The sequence below is a fragment of the Gymnodraco acuticeps genome, unplaced genomic scaffold (genome assembly GCF_902827175.1).
Source record: "Gymnodraco acuticeps unplaced genomic scaffold, fGymAcu1.1, whole genome shotgun sequence".
NCBI classification, from domain to species: domain Eukaryota; kingdom Metazoa; phylum Chordata; class Actinopteri; order Perciformes; family Bathydraconidae; genus Gymnodraco; species Gymnodraco acuticeps.
Genome location: NW_022991403.1, coordinates 8,498 through 30,114, shown reverse-complemented (window position 1 = coordinate 30,114; position 21,617 = coordinate 8,498). Strand labels below are relative to the sequence as shown.

The following is a 21,617-nucleotide window of genomic DNA, read 5'->3' as shown; positions in this document are numbered from 1 at the left end:
CACAGTTTTTTCCTGTTCACACCGCAGCGGAGCCGCCTCTGAGCTCCGGAATCCGGTTCGTTTCAAGCACCAAACAATTGTCGGTCTAGAAGCAAGAACCGCATACGTCATGCTTACGTCGGAGGGGGGCGAGATTAACCTGAGCTAACAGTTAAAGGCGAGTATGGCAAATGAAAGTTGTAACAAGCAGTAGTGCTGAGCAAAGTGACTAGAAGGGAACCACCCACTTCTAAAAAAAAAAAAACACACTTTATAAAGTCAGGCAACACTAACCAGGCTTCGTGTGATTCTGTTTATTTGTACCTTACTTTGACCATCCGTTCTCTGTTATTGATCATTGTGGAGAGAGGCAGACGTTTTGTATGATAGCAGCTATCGGATGGAATCAATACATGGGCTGCACAGGTTGTCGTGTCCGACTATCACAAGTAGAATCATAATGAAAAATACGCCGGTAAAATGTGCCTGTAGAAAACGGTTTATGCCACAATAGGATAACAACAAGTAGTCAAGATAGTCAGTTTAGCTTCGATTGCTATGCATACATCACCCATTTTATACCAGGGGCCTGTACTACGAAGCTGGTTCAACCTAACCTGGATATGTTTGAGTTAGCCGGTTGGCCTAATCCAAAACATACGCGCTCTCGCTAAACGGTACTACGACGCGGGTTATCAAGTGGATCGCTCAAGCCAGCCGTGTCCTATCTAGTTAGGTGCGTGTTCACATGAAAAGGGTAGTATTTGGATCATTCGACCAATCACAAACATGGAGAAGCATACTGACAGCGCAGCGTCATACTTCCTGAATGAAAAGTCAACTATAATATTAGACATATGAAGAAGTTAAACTTTAAACATCCATGACTTAAACACTTTATCCAGGATAAAAGCCACATAGCTGCACCTGCAAGGTGAATACAGCTGGGAACAGAAAAAGTGTTTGAATGCGTACATTAACAGGTTTATGATATCACTGCCCGTCTAAGACACGATCTGACTTTAATTACATTTGACTCGAGTGTTTCGTCAACTTAATGTGTTGCTTAAAATAATACTTCTGCATACAGTATGTGACACTGAGTGTTGCACGGCCCGATACGGCTCAGCTGACTCAGATAAGGAAATATATGATACATTATGATGTGATATGCCGCGGACTGTTCTTAATGTTACTCTGATCCGGTTACTTATGTTGTGGCAGATATTTAAGTAAGCTTTCTTAACGCTAATGTTATAATAGTCAGATTGCTCTGAAGATGGGAGGTGATATTCTATTAATGTTCACGTTCACACAGTCGGTGATTTTTGCCGGCCGTCTTTCCTGCAACGGCAGCTTTTCTGTATTTCCTTTCTCCTGTAATATGACTTGATCGCTTTAAACTCCGCACACTGAGCTCTGATTGGTCAGCAGGCAGTGCTTTCACTGAGTTGATCTCTTAGCCTGCAACCTAACCTGGTCCTGACCAGGTTAGCCGCTAAGCATAAGTTACCATGGATATCTAGCCTGCTAAAAAGAGAACCAGCTTCGTAGGACCGGAAAGCCTGAGTTTTCCCTGAATTTAGCCGGCTAAGCGAAAATCCTGCTTCGTAGTATACCCCCCAGAGAAACTTTAATAACAGCGTTGTGATGCCAAACAGCGTCTATTCAGACTGAAACACATTCACTTATGGGGAATTGGGGATATTTACCAACTGCTTGTGTGACAGACAGTGAATACTTTACAGCGGACGCTGCTGTGTGAGGTAACCCGGAGCTAACGGGAGAATAAACTCCCGTGGAAGAGCAGCACTGCAGCGGTCGGTAAATGCTGCAGAAACACATTAATAAACAATGAACCACGGCACTCTGGAGCAAAGTATAAGGTTGGAGAAGTCGTTATTTAATTGAATCTGGCTTCGTATGATTAAAAGCAACACGATCATCGACCCAACGCAGTCCTCCATTGTTGTTGTAGTGAGCGCCGTAACCCGGCTGGGGAGAAAATCAACGACGTAAACGGTGACGTCATGACGCAGCAGCACCAGTTGGGCTCTGGGCAGTGCGAACAAAACGGGGGCTGAAAAGAAAAAATGATTTCAAACCAGAAAAGCTCAAGCACGGAGCTAGAACGGGAATCGCGTTGGTGTGAAAGCCCTAAAAGAGGACATTTTATGCTCATTTTCAGGTTGATCATGTTGTATCATGTCTCCATGCTTTAATGTTCAAAAAGCTCTTTATTTTTATACTGCCTGTGCTGCAGCACCTCTTTTCACCCTCTGTCTGAAACCAGAGCCCAGTCTGCTCTGATTGGTTAGCTGGCCGGCTCTGTTGTGATTGGTCAACCGCCAAGAGATGTCCAGCCCCCCCCCCCCGCCTTAGCCTATTACGTACAATGTGTTGGAGAGCTAGCCAATAGAAGCGCGACTGTTCCATAGTGATGTCACTATGTTAAAAAGTTAAAAGTAAAGAGTGGAGTCCAATGGAGGCTTTTCAGACAGGGAGGGAGTGTGTGGGAGAGAAACTCCCACACACTCCCTGTTTTTGTATCATTTACATGCAAAAAAAGTAATGCTGTCAAAATGATCGCGTTAACGGCGCTAATTAATTTTTTGAATTAATTGCGTTAAAATATTTTACGCATGTGCAGAATGGCCCGCCCCATACATCCCACCAGTGGCAGCACTGGGGTAGGCTACAGCCATACCAAGAAATGGCTTAGCCCCACCATGAAAAATGATGTTAAAGTAAGCAAAATAAAGTCCGCCAACTCGCGGAGTAAATTGCACAGACAGCAGTTAGTAAGATTGATTTCAGTAGCCACTTGTCTGGAAATACCGAAGACTAGAAACGGTTTTGAAAACTTTTGTCAAGATAACGGCGTGGTGTTGTTGCAGGAAGTCCCGACGGAGAATACGTTTGCTGTAGTAAATCTCTATATACATCGATACAACATTACGTAATGAAATAAGACCCCACGGTTTGATGATTGATAGGTGTGTGGGCTGTCTTTCATTTTTGACACACAGAACAATGTTACAATAAACATACATACACGTATAGGCTACTGTATGTTAAATGGATATATCCGCCTTCTTTCATTTATCTTTCCATTCCCACAACAATATACATAAAGAAATGGCATATTTTGGACATAGTTCGAATGGTGATTAATCATGATTAATTCATTTTTAAGCTGTGATTAATCTGATTAAACATTTTAATCGTTTGACAGCCCTAAAAAAAAGCCATACAGTATATACTACATGGGATTTTGTATTAACTTGCATTGCATTTCATTCCGAGGTAATCCAAAATAATGAAAAGTAATCAGGATACATTATTGTGATATTTAGGTTGGGTTACTCATCACATTTTCTTTTACAGGTAAATTGTTTTTGTAATGTTACCTAAGGAGCAATTGAGGAATATGCCCTATAACCTTTGGATAATGCTTATGTTTTCCCAGACTAAACATCTTGTTGACCGGTGAGGGGGAATGTCAGAACCCCGAGTCATGCTGAGGCCTTGGTTCCCAGCGCTGACACAGGGGCAAGAATGCAGAGTGGAGGAATGTTAGCAGAGAGAGTAACAAAGAGTAGTGTGACGCTGAGGGGCTGCATGGTCAGCTGGGGGGTTTGGCCCGGACCACCAACTTGTTTACATCCAGGACCGGGACAGAGAAAACATTTCTACATTTACTGCTGCTCTGAGTCTGCTGAGAATGAGCTTTTATTTTGAAGAGTGGTTAGAATAAACATAGAGATTGAAAGCTTGCATAAATAATGAGCAGTGTGTTTGTTATGGAAATGGTGGTATTAAAAAGGTGTTCTTTCAACTAATTCCATATTGAAATGTAGGCAGACAAGGTAGAAAACATCAATGTTAGTTTAAGCCAGCAGGGCAGAATGGAAGTATAAAGAAACTATCCATCTGTGGGTTATGTAAGACCCTAAATATCACAGCAAAAATAACTATAAAACGTAATGATAAACAAGCCTACACAAGCGAAAACAATAACAAAATAATTTTTAAAGTCCCAAGGTAGGAATCCAAAGGGAGCTAAATAACCACACAATACCAAAATAAATAAACATATACGGCCCCTCGTCCTATTGTAAAGCGTCCTTGGGTTTCTTGAAAGGCGCTATATAAATCCAAATTATTATTGTTATTTTATACAGATCACAACAATCTGCATAATTTTAAATCAGTTTTAAAGATAAACTAAAAACCTTCAGGGTCACTTTTTTTTTATTTCAGACTTACGCATGATTGTAGTTAAAATTATAACTTTGTGTAATCTGCTAGTTAAGTATTGTTACATTTACATTTTAATTGTGGATGAGAAATTATCCGGTAACACTTTATGGTAAGGGTACATGAATCATCATGAATTCATGCATTACTCAATGCATGCACAAGCATGAATTCATTCATGTAGTACATGAACTATCAGTAATGTACAGGTATTAATAGTATCGCATGCATGACTTAATGCAGGAACAATACCTTAATTATTGCATTAACTAAGGTATCTCAATCATCATGACTTCTGAGTTATGAATGATGTTCATGTCTTCTTCATATAGATCTGCAGTTAAAGTGACAGGCCAACAAACTGACCAGTCACAGCAATTCCAAGTGTTGTAATGATGATGAACTAAGCATCATTTTGTTCAAATGTAGTCATTCATTTGAGGAACTGTCGAAATGGCGAACGCAGATCAAGTTGAGCTCGAAAATCCTCCAGCATCATTGAAGTCTCCGGTTTGGGAACATTTTGGTTTCGCAGTTAGGCTACGTACAAGGATGACGGACAAAGACAGGTGGACCGAACCAAAGCTGTTTGTCAGCATTGTTCAACTAAAATTGGTTACGCGGCTGGCAATACATCAAACTTGCACACTCATTTGAAAATGCATCACCCGAACGTGAATATCACCGGTACCAAAAGACTGAAGTGCAAACCCAACTCCCGCTAGCATTTAAGCCTCCACCACTTGCAAAAAGTTCAGACCAAGCCAAAGCTATTACAAATGCCAAATATCCTTATGTTGCCATGTTAGCAAAGCGCTACCTGGCTGTATCTGCTACCTCTGTCCCTAGCGAGAGGGTGTTCTCCACAGCAGGAGACATTGTTAGTGCCAGCAGATCTGCCCTTTCGGCAAGCAATGTGGACAAGTTCATCTTTCTTTAAAAATACAATGACAAGCAAGTCATAATGTCAAACTGGCTGTTTAGGTGCTAGTACAGTACAGTTCAACTACAGATTATTTCAGTTCATCGAAATGCTGCACCTTAATGTTTATTTTATTATATTTTGTATTTATTTGAGTGAATATTCACAGTTTAATAATAATTAAAAACCCAAAACTAATAGTTTAGGTTTTGTGAGTACTAGTACAGTAAAGTTCAAATACAGATTATTTCAGTTCATTGACATGCTGCATCTTAATGTTTATTTTATTATATTTTGTATTTATTTGAGTGAATACATTATTAAACTGTGAATAATAATAATATTAATAATTTTAAAAACCCAATACATATTTTATGATAATTTTTTCTGCTGTACCGAAAACGTACCGTGACCTAAAAACCGAGGTACGTACCGAACCGAAATGTTTGTGAACCGTTACACCCCTAATATATATATATACACATATATTAATAAAGGACTGGCTTATCTAAAGCCAGTTGAGTAGCACTTGAAATGTTTTAGCTCTATGAAACCTGATGTACTTATATGATTCCGTTTTCTTCTAGTTTGTATCTTGTTGGTCGAACGCACTTATTGTAAGTCGCTTTGGATAAAAGCGTCAGCTAAATGCAATGTAATGTAATATATATGTATGTATATATATATATGTTAATGGTATATACATATATATGTATATACTCCTTAGATCCTTTAGCGCAGCTAACTAGCACCAGATGCTAACAACAACAATACACGTAAGGTCTCTCGCTCGGGCCACACATACACACACCCTCCCGGTCCTCCCGATGGCCAGTCGGTGCCTGCCGGTGAGCGTGGAAGTGTGGTCTGCCGCAAGCGGACGGCAGGAGCGGGGCTGTCAGCATCAGCTTGTAGACGGTATTTTAAACTTGACGCGCTCTGAAACTACGGGGCGGCCGAGGACAAAAAACACACATGCGTTAATCGCGTTAAAATAATTAGAGGGGTTAATTTATTTTGCGTTAACGCGTTATTAACATAATTAATATATACAATTTCAGAATCAAACAAGTATGCGAGCACTCTCATAATAACGTAGCACAATCAGAGACTGGATATATCCCCCCTCTCTCTGGTCGCTGAAATGGGGAATTGAAATTACGGGCCAAAAGTTGTATTTACAAGTAGGCTATTAAAAGTAAGCAGAGGACACCAAACCAACTAAGACCCGTCTGTCCGCCGCATCTACGCACTGTAAAACACACACACACCTACACACTGTACCACACACACACCTACAGCTCCTAAAGCATAATCAGGCTACAGCCGTTGTGTATTTTATTAAGTGATGCACTAAATGGTCTTAGAAAAATATCGACTCTTTGTTTGTAGATATCTACTAAACTAAAGCATACAAATACAGAGAGTAATGTAGGCCTGTTATACTGAGTGATATATATTTTACACACTGCTCTGCTTTCTGCACGGACCTTGTCACATATGTGTTACGGTGTGCAGGAAGCAGGACCCAAATGCAGATTTAAGTGACAAAATAATTCCTTTATTTCAAGGCTACAATATTCAGAGACAGGACAGAACAGAACACTCACCGCAGTTTACTCACAACACAAGACAACCCGACAAAGAGAGACAGAAAACCCAGAACTTAAATACACCCAGGACTAATCACATAAACACGAGACAGGTGAGGAGGGAGGAGAAAACACAGAGGCACCAGGTGAACACAATCGGGTAATCAGGGAGGAAAACAGACAGAAAGCAAACAGGCAGGAAACGGGGGTGAACACTTTACAAAATAAAACAGGAAACCCAAAGATAGAAAAAGACAAGAAAAACACCAACACAGACAGATCCTAACAATATGCATACAATGCATACAGAGTTAATGCTGTTACAACAGTGTTGCGACATGCTTTACGGCATGCGAAGGACTGCTTTACTTCAGAGTAAGCCCGCCAGTTGTTATGTTTCTGCCTACTCATGTAATGTCTTGACTTACTGTATAATAGAGTCGTGAAAGATACTCGACCCTCGATCACTCTACATGGTGTCAGAAGTGACCGGTGAGTCACAGGAAATAAACAAGACAAAGTCAAGGAATATAGACGGCGGAATGGCCAAGTTTAATCCCCCAGCAAACTTTTCTTTTGATAAGCCGACTGAATGGCCAGAATGGAGGCAAGGCTTTACTACTACAGCGTGTTGAGTCAGCAGGTTTAAAACTTACTAAAGATAAATGCTCCCTCAGACAAAGCCAGCTATGCTTTCTGGGACATCTCATCGACCAGTCAGGAGTCAGGCCCGACCCTGATAAAGTTGAAGCCATACATCAGCTGGCTCCACCAGGAAACGTCCATGAGCTGAAAAGAGTCCTGGGCATGGTGAACTACCTGGGTAGGTACGTTCCAAACCTTTCCATAATAGGTCAACCACTGTACGAGCTTCTGAAGAGCAGGAACATCTGGACCTGGGGTCACTCACAGCAGTCAGCTTTTGAGAACATAAAGAAGATGCTGACCACAGCACCTGTTCTTGTCTTCTATGATGTGGCTAAAGCCACAGCAGTGTCTGCTGATGCCAGTAGCTATGGCCTGGGGGGGGGGGTCCTCCTCCAGCTCCATGAAGAGGAGTGGAAGCCAGTAGCCTACTGTTCGAGGCGTCTCACAGAAGTGGAGACACGCTACGCCCAGATAGAAAAGGAGTGCTTGGCTAGCGTATGGGCCTGTGAGAAGTTTGACAAGTATCTATGTGGCTTGGATCAGTTCAGGCTAGAGACCGACCACAAGCCATTAGTGCCACTGATCAACAAACAAAGCCTGGATAACGTCCCCTTGAGATGTCAGCGTCTACTAATGAGGCTCATGAGGTACAAACCTTTATCAGAGCATGTGCCTGGGAAGACCCTTGTTGTCGCCGACACACTGTCCCGAAGCCCACAGACACACACAAAGGAAGAGACTGACACTCAAGAAGATGTGGCATGCTATGTAGCCACAGTGATACAGGGCATCCCAGCATCTCCAACGAGAATGGAGAATATCAGACAAGAGACAGCAGCCGACAGTGAGCTTCAGGCTGTCATCAAGCTGGTTAGGGCAGGATGGCCTGAATACAGTCGTAATGTTCCACTGAACATCAGGGACTACACCAAAGTGAAAAATGAGCTGTCGGAAGCTGATGGCTTAGTCATACGAGGAAACAGGATTGTGGTTCCGGGGTCACTGAGAGCAGACATTTTGCAGAAAATACATGAGGGACACAAGGGGCTCTCAAAATGCAGAGAAAGGGCGAATGCATCAGTTTGGTGGCCGGGGCTCTCTGTAGACATTAAGAACATTGTCAACATATGCAGGAGCTGCCATGAGCAGAAGCGGGCTCAACAAAAGGAGCCGCTTATTTCCACACCGCTGCCTGATCGTCCGTGGAAAATAATCGCTCTCGACCTCTGCGAACATAACAAGCACAACTACCTTGTGATTTCAGACTACTATTCACGGTATCTGGAAATACTACAACTACCATCTACGACCAGTGCCCTTGTCATCCAGAGACTTAAAACGACCTTTGCTAGGTTTGGAATTCCTGAAGAGGTGGTGAGTGACAATGGTCCCCAATTCTCCAGTGCAGAATTCCGGGAGCTGGCACAGCGGTTGGACTTCAGACACATCATGTCTAGTCCTCACTATCCTCAAGGAAACGGTCATGCAGAAAGAGCAGTACAGACCGCTAAGAGAATCCTTCGTCAGGAAGATCCACTGATAGCCCTTATGTGCTATAGATCCACTCCCTGTACTACCACAGGAGTCAGTCCAGCAGAACTGCTAATGGGGAGAAAGATCAGAACGACGCTCCCGACACTCGAGAAAAATCTACGGCCTAAATGGCCTAACAGACAGATTGTCAAACAAAAGGACACAAGTGAGAAAGCAAAACAAGCCTTTTATTACAACCGACGACATGGTGCCAGGCATCTACCCGCTCTACAGCCAGGAGACACAGTCTACACCTAGCTCCACAACGAGAAGTCCTGGAAGACACCAGCGATCGTCTCAAAAGAGTGTGTTACTCCGAGGTCTTACCTCATTAACACACAAGGAGGTGCAGTGCTGCGGCGGAACCGACTTCATCTCCGGGCAGAACCAACTTCCCGACCTGCACAGCACATCCCACTAACACCAGCAGAGAGTGCTGTGGCCATTTCCCAGCCTGTAAGCGCCAACACACCAGAGACTGTTACCCAGAAACCAAGTGAGGTGACAACCCATACACCAACACCAGGACGTGTTCAGACCAGGTCTGGCCGTGTCAGTAAGCCGGCCACTAGGTTAGACTTGTAGACAGGAGTGTTTTGGGTGTTTCACAATGACCTCTGGGTGTGAATAAGAAAAAAAATCACCTATGGCCTTTGGGGGGGAGAAAATGAATAGGGAAACACAAGTGGACTCTGAGTCTGCTACATTTTGAGTTCTGTTTATTGTGAATGTTATGCACACATGTGATATTACTGCTGCAATGTTTAGAAAAGAAAACTTGTATCTTGAATTTTATTTTATAACAGCACTACTGAAGGTATTGGTTACCCATCTTTATTAACATCATCTGTGAAGTTAACCTGTATTCATAGGACACTTTTGGTTAGTCAGTACGACTGAATGAACATTTACTATCACAGTTTGACTGTTGTTTACTATTACAGGATGATGCTGTGACTAATCTGTCAAAACTCTTTACAGTTATTTAAAATTAAATAACTAGGAAAAAAGGGGAGATGTCACTCTGTCACACAGAGTTAAGGCTGTTACGACAGTGTTGCGACATGCTTTATGGCATGTGAAGGACTGCTTTACTTCAGAGTAAGCCCGCCAGTTGTTATGTTTCTGCCTACTTGTTACGTCCCCACTAGGGATGAGGAAGTGCAACACACACCAGTTGGAATTGGTAATAGTTGTAAGGATTTATTATAGTTAAATAGTGGTGACAAAATAATAAAGGTGTGCAGCCTGGCATAAACAAAGTGCCAAATACTGATCGTAACAATCAACAAAAGGAGGACTCCAAAAGGGAGTTTGACAGATCATACAGAGTAATAATTAGTACACAAAAAGGGAAACAAAAACACAGCTGCTGCTAATCGACAGGTGCTAACCGCTAAGCTACCCTGGATCCTATTTACACAATCATACTACAGTACACTGTAAAAAAAAAACTCGTAAAAAAACGGTCAAAGTACTGGCAGCAGCGGCTGCCAAACAAAAACCCTTAAATTAAAGTAAAATACTTTAACTGAAATAAAGTGAATAAGCCATTAATTTACGGGAATTGTCCTTAAAGATTTTACAGTAAAACACTGTAATTTTACAGATTTATACTCTCTTTTTACAGTCAATAACCTTAAATAAAAGTACATCACTCATACTTCTACAGGCAAATACTCTAATTGTACAGATGTATCCTCTCTTTTTACAGTCAATAACATTTAATAAAAGTACAGCACTAATATTTTAACGTGCAAACACTGTAATTTTACAGATGTATCCTCTCTTATTACAGTCAATAACATTTAATAAAAGTACAGCACTAAAACTTCTACGGGCAAAAAACCCGTAAAAAAACGGTCAAATGACTGGCAAACAAAAAACATTAAAGTAAAAATACATTAACTGAAATAAAGTGCAAAAGCAATTAGTATACAGAAATTGTCATTAAAGATTTTAGAGGAAACTTTCCTCTCTTTTCAAAATCCATTGTCTTAAAATGTTACATTAAAATACCTTAAATAAAGTTCTGATGAGAAAAACAGTTTACATTTTTTTTATTAGATTTGTATGATCAAACACTAAAATAAATACAGAGCCTAAAGTTCTACAGCTAGAATACTGTTATCTTACAGCTTTTTTCTAACATTTTCCAATCAAACAGCTTCAACAAAATGACATCACAAAATGTTCTGTAGGAAACAATTACTCTGAAAACTTAAAATGAGTGCTGTCAAAATTATCGCGTTAACGGCGGTAATCAATTTTTTGAATTAATTGCGTTAAAATATTTAACATATTTAACGCATGTGCAGAATGGCCCGCCCCATACGTGCCACCAGTGGCAGCGCCAGGGTATGGCTGGGGTAGGCTACACCCATACCAAGAAATGGCTTAGCCCCACCATGAAAAATGATGTTAAAGTAAGCAAAATAAAGTCTGCCAACTCGCGGAGTAAATTGCACAGACAGCAGTTAGTAAGATTGATTTCAGTAGCCACGGTTTTGAAAACTTTTGTCACGTAGTGATCGTCTTCTCAATAGAACATCTTTGATAACGGCGTGGTGTTGTTGCAGGAAGTCCCGACGGAGAATACTTTTGCTGTAGTACAGGGGTGCACATAACTGGTACGCAGGTTATGTGCGTAATCTGAAATGCGTACCGTCACTTGTGTCACAAAGCGCATTTGCTTACCGACGTACTTGTGAAGCTTTTCCAGAAGGCGGTTAGATCACCGGACGACAGAGTCGGTCTCCGTGTGCACAGACAGGGTTGCTGTTAACGTCGGTCTGTACAACGGAATTGTGCCCAAACTACGCCAACCGGCTGCGGAGGGAGACTCCCCCCCTTCACTGGAGAACTGCGCTAAAACAGCTGATCACAACGTTCACACTTTGTGGTCACGAAGTACTCCACTAGCCGCCCCTGTAGGATAAATGAATATTGGCTGCAAAAAACTTGAGGCCCAATCATGTTTCCTCTGTCCATTCTGCGCTACTGTAGACGTGGCAGTGCAACCTAGAGGACAAACCGATCAGAATCAGAAACGGGTTTATTGCCAGGTAGGTTCACACGTACGAGGAATTTGACTAGGTGTCGTGCACCACGACATACAAATAAAAAAAATTAAAAAGTACACAGATAGCGAACTATATTAAGAACACTGTAATAAAAATATAGTAAGATAGAAATAAAATAAAGCAGTAACTTACATCGAAATAGAATGCAATAAATTATAGAATATAAAATATGTGCAGTAAGCAATATTTAAACATTGCATTATTTACCATCCTGTGATCTCCATTATGTAATGCATAGAGTCTGCGTTGTGGCTGAGATAAAGTGTCAGTGGGGGGGGGGGCCTTGTTGAGGTGGCGAGAGGTTTTGGTCCTGATGGAGAGAGGTGTTGGTCCTGATGGAGAGAGGTTCTGGTCCTGATGGAGAGAGGTGTTGGTCATGATGGAGAGAGGTTTTGGTCCTGATGGAGAGAGGTGTTGGTCATGATGGAGAGAGGTTTTGGTCCTGATGGAGAGAGAGAGGTTTTGGTCCTGATGGAGAGAGGTGTTGGTCCTGATGGAGAGAGGTGTTGGTCCTGATGGAGAGAGGTGTTGGTCCTGATGGAGAGAGGTGTTGGTCCTGATGGAGAGAGGTTCTGGTCCTGAGGGAGAGAGGTGTTGGTCCTGATGGAGCGCAGCCTCCAGCCAGAGTGTTGTGTTGAAGGCAGAGCTGAAGTCCACAAACAGGATCCTGGCGTAGGTTCCTGCTGTGTCCAGATGCTGGAGGAGGAAGTGAAGTGATAACTATTAGTAAACCATAATGATGGATGTTATTATCAGCAGCTGCCAATAGATCCCCTACATCTTGTATGATGGACCTTTGAAGCACAAGCACGCACTATTGTGGGAACAATCAAACGCACCCTCCCAGGCACTGCGTGTTAGCGAAGTACAACTGGGATTTCGAAGAGGAAGATATGCTTGGTCAATTCTTAATAAAAAAGAAAAACCAACAAATTGAGCACTTGAGTTTTCATTAGCAGCGCCTAGCTACAGCTGCGGAGCTTTGGTAAATACCGCTAACAGTCTATTTCCTTAAAATGGTACATATCGCTGAATCTATATTTTTATCTTCAGGTGATGAAATCTGCATAATGTTCCTGTACAATAAGATTCGAGCATTTTGTAATACAGTGAGGAAATTCAAGACCAGTAAATATTGATTGATTAAACAACACTAAATAAAATGTTAGTGTTTTCTTCAAACTCAAGACTCTCTGCTGCGGCTGTACCTCAAAGACAAAACAATTGTCTGATTATCTCTGTTGAACAAGGTCTGATTGTCCTGTACATGTACAATGTGGGGTATTTTTAAATACTTTACTAAACCACATTCAATATTATGTTAGACACAAGTTAGTTATTACTCACATATCAAAGTCTTTTCATCTGCAAGATGGAAGAATAGCTGGGTGCTGCCTGGAGAGACTGATGAGGGGACACAGGCTGGCTTCAGCAGCTTTCCACACAAAACCATCACATCTTCTCTTCCATAGTCTTCGCTGTCCACTGGTGCTCTGTCAAAAGAGTGAACATCACAGCTGTCATGTTAACCCTTTGTTACACAACATACAACCAACATGTGTCAAAAGTGACCCGAATTAGTTTTAATTGTAAATATCTTTGCAATAAATTACTTTAACCATTCAGGATCCCAGGTATTCCTCAATTAACATGTTTTGGATCAACACCAATTCTAATTTTTATTTGTCCCTTTCTTACTTTTTGAATAAAAATCATGTTTGTATCACTACACTTAGGGATTCTTTTGCCATGTTATTTCATACATGGCTGAGTGTTTCTTTACTATACATTTTCAAAAATAATTAATTTTAGCAGTGATTTGGACCAAGCATGTATGATGTAGTAATACAAAAAGTATTTTAGTTCACAGTGTGACATTAGCTAGTCATGTTAGCTTGTAATATATAGAGCAGAGCTAGCTAGCAAATTAGCCGAACGTTAGCGGTTAGCTGTTTATGCTATGCTAGCTGTTGGCTACTGAACATTAACAAACTAGATTCCGCTGTAAGAAAGCTGTGAAACTTTACATTAAACTTGGCGACAACACTGTGATACCCCACTGCATGTTTATGTGTAATTCTCCCGTGTTGGAGACGAGAGGGTGGGGGGGGCGGCACTGCAATAAACTGTAAACTAACGTTAGCAGCCGCATGTTAAGCCGGGTTTCCCGGGCGCAACATCTTGCAAGAAACAGCATCTCAGGGCTTCTTAACATTTAACAACCTATTAATTATGCATACCAACTTAACCGGAAGAAACTCAGCTAACTAGAAGAAGAAACGTAACCTTAAATAAAAAATAAAACATTCACAAACTAAGTAAGGATTATCTAAATACATGTTTAACTCCATTACAGTTGCAGGACTCACCAGATCTCAAGTCTTCTGTTCTTTGTTGACGTCCCGATGCTCATATTTAACGTGTAGATGTAAAACGATCCCGATATGAATACATAAACTCCTGTAGCAGACACACAGACAGCTGTAGCTCCAGCAGGAGGAGACCCGCTCAAACTGACTTGGATGTTTCAAATCTGAACGACAGGCGCGGACAGTTCTCATTGGCAGGTTTCTTCGATGATGTTTATATTAACCAATCAGGAGTGTTGTGGACTCATTCCAAACATGCCTGACTTGTCTGCCGTGTTTTGGCTGAATTCTATTTCAAGTGCCGTAGCTCTGGCTGTTGGCCAGAATCCGAAAACCATACATTATACTGTAAAACTAAGGTTTATTACTGTAAATTGACCAATGGAAAAAAAACACAGCAACAGAACACATAAATAAAACAAGGATAACTGTGACTTATTGTTGAGTAAATAACAGTGTGTGTTTTAAACCTTGGTCCTCCCTGCAGAGATTTCTCCACTTTCTATGATTTTTTTTTTTAATGATATTGTCAACTGTAGATGTTTACAATATAGTAAGTTAGGAATTTCATGAAAACATATTTATTTACTTTTGTTTCAACATTGGATATTTTGTGTTTTTGTTGGATTCAATCGAATATTGAGAAAATGATTTATGTAAAAATGTTTTACTTACATTTTTTTTATTTTACGCTTTTCTTACAGTTTTATGTTTACCTTAAAATTACAAAGAACATCTTAAAGTCTTATAATAGTAATACACTTTTATATTACGAGTTACATATTTAATTACAGATAAAAACATTTTATTTTACGTACATCTGCATGTATTTTCTGAAAGTGCAAAAATACTGTAAATATTATATAGTACATTTACAGTAAAAAAAAAGGAAATAAACGTTATTTGTTGTTATTGTCAAAATACTTAAAATAATGTTTTGGGTTGTTAATTTATAGTTAATATCTGTCATTTTACAGGATTTTGCAAGTTATTTAAAAAAACATGATAATTACTATACAAATTTACAGTTATTTCCTGTAAAATTACGATCTTTTTTTACAGTGTAGGCTACCTAACTAACCACAGAAACACTAGTTCAACACGCTGCTAAACAGTATAACTTTAACACATAACACAAAAGCACTAAACGTCAACCAAACGAGTAAATGCACCAAGAGGCTAGAGGCGTCTGTCCCACATCACAGAGCCTCCCGAGTGATGATTGTCCCCAGGCTTTGAAGTCATCTCTAGCAGGTGCGCGCCGGCTGTGCGCTGCAATCTTCAGGGGGCGGACCAGGAGATGGCAGCCAATGACGTCAGGGCAACCGCACAGCTCATTTACATATCAAACAGATTAACACAGTTAAGACGACCAGGAAGGCAGCAGCCGTAACCCTCCCCCCCTTAAGACACAAACCCACAGGTTTTGTGAACCTAAACACACTAACGAAGCTACCTAATAACTAGGGATGCTCCGATCACCAATTTCGGGGCCGATCGCCAAAATCAGTATCGGCCGATACCGATCCGATCGAGTGGGCGGGGCCTAAATGGAAGATTTAAACATCACTTTAAATCTTCCATTTAAAGTGATGTTTAAAACTCAGTTAATGGGGCTCATTCACTGGAGCTTCCATAAACAACAATCAACTTAATTATTACATTCAAATGATCTACATTATTCAAGTTTACATTCACTTTGGATAATAACACGGGACAAATGAGCGGAAGCGCTCTCTTTTCCTCTCTCACTCTACCCCCCTCTCTCCCCCTCTCTCCCCCTCTCTCCCCCTCTCTCCCCCTCTCTCCCTCTCCTGACAGCCTGTCAGTATCTCATGCAGCTCACTGATCCAGTAATGAGTGACCCGACAGTGAAGAATACATATATTTCTAATGACTAGTTTAGCTTGTTCCAGAGGTAGATAAAATAGCTAAGTGTGTTAGGTCTAACTCTTGTGTGTTTCGCTCCGCTTACCGGTCCGGCGGGCGGAGCTGCAGGATTTCTGCTTCACCACGTTGCATACCGCTATTTTACTGTCTTTTTCGGACACCTTAAAATAATGCCAGACCGGTGAAGCCATTTTGGCGAGCTTGTTTTGCCGCACACAGAGAAAAGTGTCATGTATTTTACGTCATGCTCTCGCGATCGGCATGTTTAGAGAGCACCGATCGATCGGTAGAGAGTGAGTATCGGCCGATCTCGATCGGTGACCGATTGGAGCATCCCTACTAATAACACACACTAACATCACAAAACAAACCTGGACAAAGCATCGGCCAACACATTCTCTGAGCCCTGTTTAAGACGGATGTCTTATGTGGTAGTCCCGCCCGATCAGAGCCCATCGCATGAGACACTGATCATGCTTGTGCACGCTAGGGCAGACTAGGTAGGGATCGTAACAAAGGATTAGCTCTACAGCATGTTGAGATCTGTGTAGGACTCAGCCTTTGGCCAATCATAGTCGTGTTACCAAAACTAGGATGAGTATCCGATAAATTAGCAGACACTCTCGGGTTACTGAGAGAGTCGGAAAGTCGAGAGGCTTGTCTGAGCTGGCATGTTGCGCTGGTCTCGCAACATCCTCATGAGGAGGGGAAGCCACAATTTCTGGCTTTCCCTCAGGCACAGCTTTATCTGGGAGCACCGGCACAATCACAGAATCAGACAATGGGACATCATAATCACTTTTACTCGCCTGTGCACGTGTATGTGTAATCAGGCCAATACCTCTTGGCGGGGACATGTTCTGCCGCTGTTCTTTACGCTTCAGAGCCACACAGTTGGCGATGACATGTCCAGGTTGATGACAATAGAAACACTCTCTCTCTTCTCTGTTCACGTTAGTCACATCTAGCGGCTGAGTAAACAGGGTGGCTGGCACACGGCGGGACCTCTCAGTAGAAACAGGGGAAAACACAGATTTATGCATGAGCACATATTCATCAGCTAACACAGCGGCAACAGAGAGAGAGAGGTTACCTTTTGTTCATTCAAGTATATCACAATACGATCAGGCAAACATCTCTTGAACTCCTCCAACATGATCAGTTCCCTCAGAGCAGCATAATCCGCCGCTTTACATGAAGCAACCCACTTAGTGAACATCATTCCCTTCTCCCTGGCAAACTCGACATGTGTCTGATTAGGACCCTTCCTGTGGTTTCTAAATTGTTGCCGATAAGCTTCAGGGACTAACTCGTACACTCTAAGTATGGCTCCTTTCACCAAGTCGTAGTTTAGACTGTCCTCTAACGTAAGAGCAGCAACCGCTTCCTGAGCTCTCCCATAAAGTTTGCACTGGACTAACAGAGCCCAGGCTTCAGCCGGCCACTGTAGTGCCGCTGCAATGCGCTCAAAAAGCACCAAAATACCCATCCACCTCAGTCTCAGGGAAAAGTGGAACTAACGAAATATTTTTGACTACGTTGAAAGCAGGGGGATGAGAAGGAAGTGGGAAGCTTCCTCCGGCATTACCAAAAGCACCGGATGCTCGCAGCTCGGAGTCTAACTCCAGCTGACGCATCCAGACTTCCTTGTCGATTTCAAGCTTTCTCATTTCCAACTGAAACTGCCTGTCTTGCTCCCTGTCTTTTGCCTCTAACTGAAGACGTGCGAGGCGGACCTCAGGATCACTCTCTTCCTCAGAGTCCGAACTGCCAGGTGACGGTGGATTGCGGCGAGGTGGCGTGAACGGTGCTTTCAACTGCCCACCGCCCTCACTGTCACCACCCTCTCCTTTAGCAAACGAAAACTCCGCCTCATGCCTCTGACTTAACATCTCTTCAGATAGGACATTGGACACCGGGAGCTCAGCTGGTGCAGCCAGTACAAGTATCTCCTTTTTCACCATCTCATCCACTATCAAGGCTTTCAACTCTTTTTTTAACACTTGCCTACTCACCACAAGACTGAAGTGCTGCGCTATCTCCTTCAAATCGTCCTTACGACACCGGTCCAGCTGCTCATAGGACGGCCAGACTAAGAAAGACTCTAAATCAAAGGTTGCCATACTCCGGTGAACTACTCACAAACCTTACCAAACTGTTTCCAGCTATAATAACCACTTATAACCCCAGGAATTAAGTTATTTATCCCGGACGAGTCCCCATGTACAGTGGGGCAAAAAAGTATTTAGTCAGCCACCAATTGTGCAAGTTCTCCCACTTAAAAAGATGAGAGAGGCCTGTAATTTTCATCCTAGGTACACTTCAACTATGAGAGACAGAATGGGGTGAAAGAATCCAGGAAATCACATTGTAGGATTTTTAATGAATTAATTGGTAAATTCCTCGGTAAAATAAGTATTTGGTCACCTACAAACAAACAAGATTTATGGCTCTCACAGACCTGTAACTTCTTCTATAAGAGCCTCATCTGTCCTCCACTCGTTAACTGTATTAATGGAACCTGTTTGAACTCGTTATCAGTATAAAAGACACCTGTCCACAACCTCAAACAGTCACACTCCAAACTTCACTATGGCCAAGACCAAAGAGCTGTCAAAGGACACCAGAAACACAATTGTAGACCTTCCAATGTATACTATAGGACAATAACCAAAAATATCCTTTAAAACTGGAGAGATAAAAAAAATGCATAAATAAATAAATGTTAACTAGAAAATAAGTTATGAATGAACAACACAAATAAAATAAGTTACATTCATTTGTTATTGGCTATGGTAGGTTATTGGTTATGTTCACATACTTATTTGATTACATCCACTTGTCTAAGATGACAACAGAGACTTTCGACCCAAAACCAGCTGTTGACTAATCGCAGACTCAACCAGAGAGAAAGAAGTAGGCCTACATCATCAGCTACCATGTCTGACAGAGAGGAAGACAGTGAGGAGAACAGTCAGGAGGGTAGTGATGACAGCTTGTAGGATTACTGGTCGTGCTAATGTTGTCTTGTGTTCACCTCTGCATGTGTGTTCTGTGTTCACCTCTGCATGTGTGTTCTGTGTTCACCTCTGCATGTGTGTTCTGTGTTCACCTCTGCATGTGTGTTCAGTGCCGTGTGTCTGGCAAATAAAGTCAAGACCCCCTCAAAAGTTACGGTTTATTTCATTTTAAGGATGAGCACCAAGCAACATCTCCAGGTGCTCCTTTGAGAACCAGGGCAAAAAAGTTATGTGCACCCCTGTATATAACAAAGTATTGAGATTAACTTTTGTTATTGACCAAATACTTATTTTCCACCATCATTTGCAAATAAATTCTTTAAAAGTCAGACAATGTGATTTTCTGGATTTTTTTTTCTTTCTCATTTTGTCTCTCATAGTTATCTTAGGTATACCTAGGATGACAATTACAGGCCTCTCTCATCTTTTTAAGTGGGAGAACTTGCACAATTGGTGGCTGACTAAATACTTTTTTGCCCCACTGTATGTTACGTCTCCACTAGGGATGAGGACATGCAACACACACCAGTTGGAATTGATATAATTATAAATGGTTTATTTTAAATAGCAGCAGTAAACAAAATGGAAGGCACACAGCCTGAACAAACAAAGTAGCCAAAAGGCACAGGTTGATAAGTACCCAAACAAAAGGAGAACTCTAATAAGGGGTCTAATTGCATACAGGGGAATAAACACTAGTACACTAAATAAGAACTAAACAAAACCTCACTTTAAAAGTGGTACCCGTAACTGAAAAGGCTGTAGAAAACACAGCTGCTACTAATCGACAGGTGCTAAACGCTAAGCTACCCTGGATCCTAGTTACACAATTACACTGCAATATCTAACTGAACACAGAATCTCTAAGTCAGGGGTTCTCAAAGGTTTGATGAGTGAGGGCCAATTTAGGTACCCAATATTGGATTGAGGGCCGCCCAAGAAAAAACGGAACACAAAATAATTCCAAAACAAATCCTTTCTTTATTGTACTAACCAATACAGTATACATTAAGATTAATCACACATTAATTTGTCTCAAAAGTGCCTTGCAAACACACACACACACACACACACACACACACACACACACACACACACACACACACACACACACACACACACACACACACACACACACACACACACACACACACACACACACACACACACACACACACACACACACACACACACACACACACACACACACACACACACACACACACACACACACACACACTGGCTTCCCTTATGGGGACAAATTGGAGGTCCCCATGAGGGAGATCATTAAGTTTAGGGTGAAGACTTGATTAGGTTTAGGGTTAGGGTAAGGGTTAGGGTTAGGCATGTGTTGGTTCTGGTTAAGGTTAGGATAAGTCTACAGAAAATGCATGCAAGTCAATGTAATGTCCCCCGAAGTGATGTATACATGGTGTGTGTGTGTGTGTGTGTGTGTGTGTGTGTGTGTGTGTGTGTGTGTGTGTGTGTGTGTGTGTGACACTGGCATTTGTTTTCAGAAGATATTATGATAGTGACGTTCGTTCCGGTGCACGTCCGACAGCATTTAGCACTACATCGAGATTAAGATTAAACTAATTTATTTTGGGAACACCCGCATATAGGCTACCTATTGAGTTAGCCAGATGTGTAAATTACTGTTCATGATCATTTGAAAACAAATGCCGGTGTCGGACAGACACAAACACTGAGCTGAGCTGAGCTGAGCAGAGCACACACACACACACACACACACACACACACACACACACACACACACACACACACACACACACACACACACACACACACACACACACACACACACACACACACACACACACACACACACACACACACACACACACACACACACACACACACACACACACACACACACACACACACACACACACACACACACCACACACACACACACACCACACACACACCACACACACACACACACACACACACACACATCATGCGCCTTGGTGACTGGACATCTCCTACATAAAACTAAAAAAAGGGGGAGTAATCGGGCAGTTCGATGTGTGTAGAGATGTGTGTAGAGGTGTGTGTGGTTAACACGTAGCAGCCTGCAGTCACTCGCTGTTCTGATGAAGGTAAACACAGCGAGGCGGTGCGTAAAAAGGCTCAGCTCTCGGCGCGCTGTTGTATGAGGTGTGATTTGTGCCAAAGAACAGATATCTAAGCTAACTGAGCGGAGAGCTAACGTGTCAACGTGCGCCAACGCCTCCATCAATTTTGAATGGGTTGACGTACAATACAGGAGAGGTCACGACGGCTCTGTCAGCATTGTA

General features: G+C 42.0%; 1 protein-coding gene across 1 annotated transcript in view; it reads left to right on the top strand.

Moving 5' to 3' along the window:
* Positions 1–3,570, top strand: part of chka (choline kinase alpha) — a 39,312-nt gene extending 35,742 nt beyond the window's left edge. The window contains exon 12 of the mRNA XM_034195715.1: positions 3,449–3,570. Within this exon, the coding sequence (XP_034051606.1) occupies positions 3,449–3,472 (24 nt within the window). The 3' untranslated portion in view covers positions 3,473–3,570. The remainder of the gene's footprint in view (positions 1–3,448) is intronic.
* The last annotated feature ends 18,047 nt before the right edge of the window (positions 3,571–21,617 follow it).